Source organism: Jatropha curcas, chromosome 6, assembly GCF_041381405.1.
Source record: "Jatropha curcas cultivar XTBG-Jc1 chromosome 6, XTBG_Jcur_1.0, whole genome shotgun sequence".
NCBI lineage: Eukaryota > Viridiplantae > Streptophyta > Magnoliopsida > Malpighiales > Euphorbiaceae > Jatropha > Jatropha curcas.
Window position 1 is genome coordinate 21,388,148 of NC_143156.1, and position 9,300 is coordinate 21,397,447.

Genomic DNA, 9,300 nt, shown 5'->3' on the forward strand with positions numbered 1-9,300 from the left:
TGTCTTCAAAAAAATTTATATTTTAGAGAATTTTGATTTTTTTTAGCATTTCTTTTTAATTTTTGAATACAGTAAAGAAAGAATATACTTAATATGAATTAATTAAACAATTGATAGATGATTAATTTGTTATCATGAAAAAGCCAAAAAAAAAAAAAAAATCTTTTACACATGATATTTAAAAAGATATATTGAATTATTTTTCTTTGGCTCATAAAGTATTCGTAATTTTACCATATAAATTTTTTATTTATCAAAAGAATTTAATTGTTACCATATATAGTCTTGCTTAGGAATCATCATTTCCTTTGAATTTTCTTATCAAATTCAAGGCTTATATCTATTTCCTTTCGTTTTCCCTTTTCTTAATTTACCTTTTCTTTTTCCTGTCATGAATATGTTGTAAACAATTAGAATTTTTAGAAAGGCTAAATAAAAAAACAAAAAAGCTTGAACTTTCATGTTTTTGACAAATTTAGTTAATATTTTTAATTTTTTTAGTTATTACCTCATATGTTTTTTTCTTATCAATTATGGCATTCGTCCAAAGTCCATCAGTTTGTTGCTTCTTTGGTTGTTAATTGGTCCCACAGTAAGCCAGTTCACATCCAGTGACTATTCTTTAGTATTCATCCTTATTTTTAGAATCTCTAAGTTGGAAGATTGTATTGTTGAGACAATCTCATTTCCATCCCACCGCAAACTTACAAAAATTTGTATAATTTTACAGTTGGCTAAACCTATAAAAAAATACTTTCAACTATATGATTTGTTGCAAAATCACTATAATTTGACCTTTATACCTCCAGCACTCCTATTTTGAAATATAAATATATTAGCACAGGATTAGAATTTAGAATAAAATAGTATTATTATGGACTCGTAGCTTGACCTTGAATTAACTTGACGCAAGGGATTCATACACACCATTTTGATAAAACAATTTACTCTCCTAAATTTTCCTCTCTGCCTTCAACGATTACTCTTCTAAACAGATAGTTGATGGTATTTTTCATAGATTTAGCCATTACAATTAATGGATTCTTGATGGACCCTCATCAAGTAAGTCGTAATACAGCAACCCAAGGTCCAACAAGTAGATTTCTTTCCTTTCGAAGCTACATCAATCGACCACATCTAATCGAATTCTGGATGAAAGCCATAATTGATAATAAAAAATAAATATAAGATATTGATTGCAAAAATTAAATATATTGGCCAAATTTGAAAAGAAAAATCAAAAGTTGAAGCTTTTTTTTTCTTTGGTGATTATTAGCCTAATTAGAAATGAATTTTAACTTCGCCCAAAGTGTGGATTATGATTAGTTAACTTAACTATTATAATACACAACATCTATCAAGTGAAGACTCAATGGATTTTTTTTTTTAATTTTTCCAGGCATGAAAAGGGAATAGGCTTGAACATAAACATCCCTACAACACAATAATTCCAACTACAAATTTGGCATCAGATACACAATTTCCTAAGAACAAAAGCAAAGGTTATGGGATTAATTTCTTCTTTAGCAATTTCCTCATCTACAATCCTGGCAAAAATCTCAAACAAAGTGTCTAAAATTCCATCTCCAAAATGATGGGAAATCATTGGTTCTTGAATTGCCCTAACTGTCATTGCAACTTCTTCTCCAAACTTTCCTTCAACTTTCTCATAGTCTTTATCAGTCTCAAGCATCTCCAATCGAATCAATTCAAAAGAACCTTCCCTCCTTATCTCAGCTTCAATTTCATCTCTGGATGGTGCATAAAAATGCACATCATAAGAATCAAGCTTTTCCTTCTCGATTTCTCCCTGTAATAAGAGTATGATATTCATAAGACTTGTCGAGCCAGGAAGAAGAAGAAGAAGAATAAGAAGAAGAAGAAGAAGAAGAAGAACCTGAGAAACCAAAATGGCAAGGGATCTTGAAAGAAGTTCCCAATAGAAAGAATTGCCTCTGTCGACATGATGAGGACCTATTCTTCCCAACATGATCAACGCCATGTAACCTCCAGAGATAAGTTCTTTCGACCTTGAGTGAAGGAATGAGAAGAAGTCCTCCTGGAATTGAATTTCATATGCTTGGGATACAAGTGGAGGACTAGATTCTGAAATGTGAACTTTGCCTTTATTTATTGGCTTTCCTTCCTTATCATAAAGCATTGGAGGAACCTGCATCATCATTTGGTAACTGCCTGTCATCTTTTTAGCGTTCAAAATGTTTGGTCTCATCATCCGTTGCCACCTTTCAGCATATAGCTTTTTTTTTTTTTCCTTTTTATTTTAAATATGGAATAATTATCCATTGAATAAATAGTTGACAATTTCACTTTTTTGTTGAAATTATAATTATACATAATAATTTATTGCCTCAAGGAAATGAAATATTTAGTATATAGGACATATACTTTTCGAAAGCCAACAAGCCACATGCAGGGGAACTCCCACGTATGGTTCTGGCCGGGGTTTCCAGAGGTACATGTATTTTGAAATATAAATTTTTATATAAACAAAAATTATTTTATTCAATTTTTCAAATCAAGCGTCCAATCAGGTAGGACCGGTTGTATTGAGAGGTGGGAGATCTCTGAGTTCCAGTTCTCTCGAACACAATCGTTTTTATCAATTTAGTATCAATTTAGTGAGGAAAAGGTTACCTTATTGTGTAACTCGCAATATTATTTGATCCATTAAACTTTTCTATGAATGAAAAAAAAAAAAGAATTCTCCAAATCTAGTAAAGGAAAATTTCATATTTATTTTACTAATATCTGCTTCATTTGTTGAATTTCCATAAAAAAATCTCCGATTCAAATCTTAGATGGGCTGAAAAGATTTATTGAAAAGAAAATAGTTACCCCTTACAGCACAACTCATTTCAATTCCAACATAAAAGAAAAAGAAACAAAAAGAAATGTCTCGTAATTTCCAATGTACAGAAAAAAGAAATAGATTTTTTTTTAAAGAAAAGGGAAAAAAAAGTCTTTATATCTAATTCTTTTCTTTTTTGGTTAAAAAAATTAAATTTTCTTTCCATTTTGGTTTGAACTGCAGAATTGCAACGTATTACTCTTTTTTTTTTTTTTTTTAAATTCAAATTACAGAAGAGGGGGATAATGGGAGCTAGTGCCCATCCCCAAATACGGATTAATTACATACGTGAATTGATTTGAATTAATTACATATGCATTAAACATGAATCAAAACTCAAAAAAAAAAAAAAAGGATTGAAGAAGAAAAGAAAAATCAAAAGATTAGGAAAAGAATCTAACCTTGGAAAGCCAGTGCAAACTGAAAGAAGAGTAGACAAAATGCAAGCAATTATTGGGGAAAAGTCTACCATAAAAAGAACCAGGATAGCCTGCAATGAAAACATTACTACTGTTTCTTTCTTTCCTTAGGTCTCTGTAGAAATCTGGCAACGACTTAAACACTGAATTGAAGTCGTTTGTTGGAAGATCATTAAGATAAACTCTGATTTCTGGTGTTGGACTCATCACTTCACAATTTATTGCTTCAATGGCTTCCACAATATCTTTGACAATTGATAGTGTGTTAGGTCCAGATGAGCAACCCAAATCAGCCACACCAAAGCTCTTTGGTGTTAGTGCAAGATAGACTTCTTTTAATGCTTCTATAGTCATGTACTTGACCATATCAGATGCCTTCTTCTGTTATTCAAAAACATAAATAAAAAACAAATGGAGATAAAAGAAAAAAAATGAAAAAACGGAAACAGGGTTTTGTCCCAAAATCCAGCTTATAGCACAGTAGATCAGAAATTTAAATTCTGATATCTTTACTTGTCAGTTGACATAGTTTTTAGAATGTACAGAAAAAAGAAATAAAGGGGTTGAAAGAGGAGAAACTGAACCTGGAAATGGGAGTTCTTCGAATAGCTATAATCCCCTAAGCCTTCTCTCATGTGGAAGAGTTTCTCAACATCCATTTTCAGTGGCTCCTAAGATTGGCTGATGGGAGCCTTTTGGTGGTCTTTTACCTCCTTTTAAAGGAAATACAAGCCCTTTTTGCTCCTGTCTTTTAATTTAATAATATATATTTTTAATCATGGTAGTTCATGATATATTTTTGTCTGGGGTGCTAATAAGTGACATGATGATAATGATTACAATTTGTTGGCTACCCATATATAAGCCAAGCTGGTTTCTCATATTTGTCTTTCATTTTTATTTTTTGGTAGAATGTATTAGAAATTTATTCTATATTTTGATTTATTGGGTGTATTTTATTGGTTTTTCTTAAAATTCATTGTTTGGTAGTGAATAGTGATGATTTTATTAACTTTTGGTTCTCATTAAAATAGAATAATTTAAAAATTTACGTTTCCTAATTAATTAATTAAATGGAGAGAGAAACATTTGCCTTTTATTCCCCTTTAATTGGAATTTAAACCTTTAAATCAAAAAAAAAAAAAATCAAACGTTTTTTCAAAAATTAAAAAGAATTTTTCTTAAACCTTTTAGTTAATGTATTGAAAAATATGAAACTGAATTATTTGGCACGAACAAAATTTTAGAAAAAATTTCCTTTTATTAAATGTGTACTTAGAATTTTTCCTTTTAAGAATGGAGAGAATTTCTCATATGTCTTTAATTGCATTGAACGCTAATGGAAAGAGAATTTTATTAAACAATTAGTTGTTTTGAATTTCGGCCACAAATATATATAATTTTGTTTTTGATTGTAATCATCATGATAAATTAATTTCAAAGAAGTTATTTATCTTTTAATTTCAAAAGTTCATTAATCAGTTAATTTTAAACATACCTTTCTATTTAAATGGAGAGATTTTTTTATTGGCTCCTATTTTATAAGTTTCCAAATTTAATTTTTTGGGCTATTAATCCATGAATATATTATTTTTTTTATTGTCTTTTATCTATATATCTATATCTATATAAATATATAAAATAAAAAATATGGATATTAATATAACACAAAATTAGAGTTTTAAAGTATTGATTTGACCCCTTTTTCACGTTTTTAATTTAGAATAATTAACATCTATAATTTTTATGACTTTTAATTTCTACTCGGTGACTGGTGAGTGATAGCAAACCATTAGTCGGTATCAATGGTAGGAAGACCATCGGTTGACAAACTAGAAACACAATAATTCATGTCTTTAACCCTATAATTAGGAGATTTGTGTAGCTTTTCCTCTATAAATATAAAGGTTTGATTTTTTACAATCATTTATTGATTGACTAATTTAATTTATGTTGGAAAAATAAGAGAGACATTAAGTTACAACCCCTGAAGAATATTTTTTACATGTATTTACAAGGTTGATATATGACTCATGAAAATTAACACTGACGTTCTATAAAAATCTTTCTATTGTAATGTAATAAAGTTTCAAAACTAAAAAAATATATATATAGTTTAAAATACATAATACTATATAGATTTTGATCAGTTTTTATATTACTTCTTTTGTATGTAACTGATAAAACATATTTACATTTAAATGCTTCTCAAACATAAATATCTAAATAAAAAACATTAGTACAAAACAAAATTATCACAAGTAAAAACACAATTTGCTTTTCTAAAATTTTTAATTAAAGTCAGTAAAAAATAATAAAAAATTTCAAATTATGTGCAACGCGTGGACTCACGACTAATTATATATATATATAAAGAAGAATCATTGATTTTATTAAGTGTTGACATGACACTTCCTTTAAAGAGAGAGACTCCATAATATTTGAATATTTGTATTTAACTAATTTGAGGAAAAAATTATAGGGTTTTGAAGAAAAAAAATGTACTTCTCGTTAAAAATTATCTCTCTCTAATTTACGGTTTTTATGAGAATTGAAGGTTGTCGAAGCCACTAAAATAATTCATGCTCTTCGTATTCTAGGTAATTTATAGATAGGGTGAGAATGGTCGAACGCTAAGGACTAGTTCTGATTAAATCTTTCTATAACTAGAAAATAAAACAATAAAAGTAAAAATAGGAGATTTGTAGTAGAGAATGAATCAAACAATTAAAATAAGTAAGAATTCAATAAAAGAAACAAATTTAAATCAATAGGAGGTGAATTCGGTCAAAGACAATTCTTTGTAAGAAATTCTCATGATTGATCATTGATTCTAAGATAACTCAATAATTAATCTTTGAACAACCGTCGCCGATTAATCTTTCCGTATTATTAGATTAAACAAGGTAAGTACTATTAATAATCACTAACTAGCAAACAACCCTAAACAAGCGATAGAATTTAATTTGCTAATAGTAATAAGAATTAGAAAAACCCTACCGTAATTAACAAACTCTACAAGCGAGGTTCATTTAAATTAGCTTGTGAATTTTTTATGATATAATTAAAAAGCTTGGTTACAATCAGATTATATTATGTGCTACTTGAATCAACTCAACTAAACAATTATAGATTTAATATTGTTAATTAGCTATATGCTATGCTATTAAATTGAATAACTGGCCCTATTGAATAAACAATAAGATAACAATAGAGATGGAATTTCTCATATATGCAGAAAAATAGACAAATATTGATGGAATTAAAGAAGAAAATAAATACGCTAAGATCTCACAATCATAGAAGAACCTCTACTTCGAATTCAACCTTTGACTGAAAATAAAAACTAAGCCACGCATGGATATGGACAAAATGAAGAAAAAATATAAAAATTCTAAGAGACATTTACTCTTGAAGAGAGTAAAAGATAAAAGGGGTCCCTACTCAATAAACTTAAGGTTCTATTCATAGGAGAGGGAAAAATCATAAACTAGGAAATAAATCTCAAATTCAATTACAAAAATAAAATATTTGATTCTGAGTATCTTCCTAATTCCCTAATTAGTGGTCTAGATGTTTGAAATGACTTTCTAGAGTAAACACGAAATAATCCTAATTGGCAAACATCTTAATCCCGCTCAACGCTAGACGTGCCTCTATTAGCCTTGCCCAAGCTTAATTTGTCAACTTTTAAGAGCTTTTTGGTAGCTTCTTGAAATTCAGCTCCAACTTAGCATATTTCTCCAAAACTTCAAGAATTGGACTCTAAAGCTCATTGCCCAATGAATTTAGCATAGTCTAAGAAAAATATGAAAACCAAGTGAAAGTTCTCATTTTTAAAGCAAAAATATCCACAAATAATATTCAAATAAAGAAAATATTATGCTAAATTATCCACTTATCAAGAATTTTAAATAAAATGACTTTGGTTTTATTTTTCATTAATTCTTTATGAGTTAGCTAAGTATTGTATCCTTTCAAGTATTTCATATGTATGCTTTGAATTTGATAGATTGATATTTCAATAACATATATTTCTTTTCAAATTTCATGTGCACATTTATGTTATATATATGTTAAGTTATTGTGATCAAATATATTTATAGCATTTATATATTCAAATATATATTTGGCGAATGGTTTAACATTATAAACGATTATTTATTAAAACTGCTTCTCTTTAATTTATAGCTTTTATAGTTTTAATACAGCAGCTATTTCTGTTCTTTCCTATTCAAAATTAAATATGCGCTTTTCAAATGTATAAATTAAAACTAAGAAAATAAAATTCATGCCTTCTTAAAAATATGTTTTTCATTAAAGAGTGTCTCTCTTTAATTTATAATCTTTTTATAAGTTTTGAATACAATAACTATTGGTGTTCTGTTTCACTAAATTAAATGTGTTTTTTACCATTAAACTTATAAATAGAAAACGTGCTTTCTTAAAATTAAAACTGTTTCCCCTTCTAAATAATGCTTTGTTCATAAATTGGTATAAAATAATATTTTATAAAATAAAAAATTAAAACAAATAAATATAAATATGGAAAAAAATGTATTAAAAAAATATAAGATATAAATTGCAATAAATAAAGTAATAGCTTCCATACCTCTTATCTAAATGCAATAAATAAATTAATAGCTTTCCATACCTCTTATCTAAATGCAGTAAATAAATTAATAGCTCCCGTACCTCTTATCTAAATGCAATAAATAAATTAATAGCTTTCATATCTCTTATCTAAATGCAATAAATAAATTAATACCCCAAATTTTTATTTTCGAAACTTTCGAATTTTTATTAAATCAAAATCTGATTTTCAACTATATGGGCTGTAAACACCAAACAATCCTAATTTGAGTCCAAAATTTTGTGAGTTGGGCTCAAGCCCAAATATATTGTCAGAATTTTCGATTTGAGAACAGTTAAAATTTTCGAGAAATAATATGAAACTCCAGCAATTAATCTATTATAAATATATATAAATTAATTATCCTAAAATCAAATATCATTACTATTAATATTTTTATTATTATTGAGTAAATGGAGGAAATGTTACGGAACCTAACTAAAATAATCAAAATAAATCGAACTAGACCCAGAAATCAAATTGATTTTTCGAAAACCATACGAATAACCTGAAAACCAAGTGAAAAATCTGCAAATCGAGCAAAAATGAGCCAAATCATTGAATTAAACCAAACCGATTCAAATCGAACCAAAATGGTCTAGAAACTCTAGATTTTTCTTTCTTTCCTTTTCTTTCTTCTCCTTCTTTCCTACAGCACGCGTTTTCCCTCCTTCCCCATTTTCCGGCGAGGGCTCGACGATGACAAGGTGGCAGTCAGCTCGCTGGTGCTGCTAGTCTTGTCTCCAGCCCTCTCGCACGCAGATGAAGCCCAGCGACACCAATCGGAGCTGTCTCCTCTGACAATTCTGCCCTTCGATCTCAGGCGTGTCTCCATCGTTTCCGGCCACTGTGCGCATGGAGAGCGGGTAAATATTCTGATATTTAATTTTTTAGTTCTTTCTATGGAAAAAATATATAATTTTATGATAAAGAGGTGTACATTGAAATATTTAATTATTTTTCTTCACTTTCTTTTTCTTATACGATTATCTAAAATAAAAATAGTCTCCTAATAGTTTTTTTTTTTTTTATAGAAAATAATATGACATTTTTCTTTTCTAATACTCTTAGAAATAATCAGATTATGGCAATAAAGGTGAAAAAAATTATACAATAATAGATTAATAAATGTTTAATTGATCTAGTAGTTTATGTGAAATTTGATATTTCTTTTAATCTTTTCTTGAATATATATTTATGTGAATTTATATAAACACAACACACACATATATATATATATAAGTTTATTAGTTCATCGGATATAATTTATAAAAATTATGTTTTAAATAAATACATATAGATAATTAAGCATTTAAAATTTTAAGTTCTATCTTTTTAAAATTTATTTTTCAATAAGTATGTATGATAACGACATTTGA

The 9,300-nt window shown here is 27.9% G+C and overlaps 1 protein-coding gene across 1 annotated transcript; it reads right to left on the bottom strand.

Moving 5' to 3' along the window:
• Positions 1-1,362: 1,362 nt before the first annotated feature.
• LOC105650365 (putative methyltransferase TCM_000336) lies at positions 1,363-4,028 on the bottom strand. The gene is made up of 4 exons (XM_012237258.4): positions 3,873-4,028; positions 3,271-3,669; positions 1,898-2,170; positions 1,363-1,810 (listed from the first exon to the last, which is right to left on the bottom strand). The coding sequence occupies exons 1-4, from the start codon at positions 3,945-3,947 to the stop codon at positions 1,469-1,471; spliced, it is 1,089 nt and encodes a 362-aa protein (XP_012092648.1). The 5' UTR covers positions 3,948-4,028; the 3' UTR covers positions 1,363-1,468.
• Between the last annotated feature and the right edge of the window lie 5,272 nt (positions 4,029-9,300).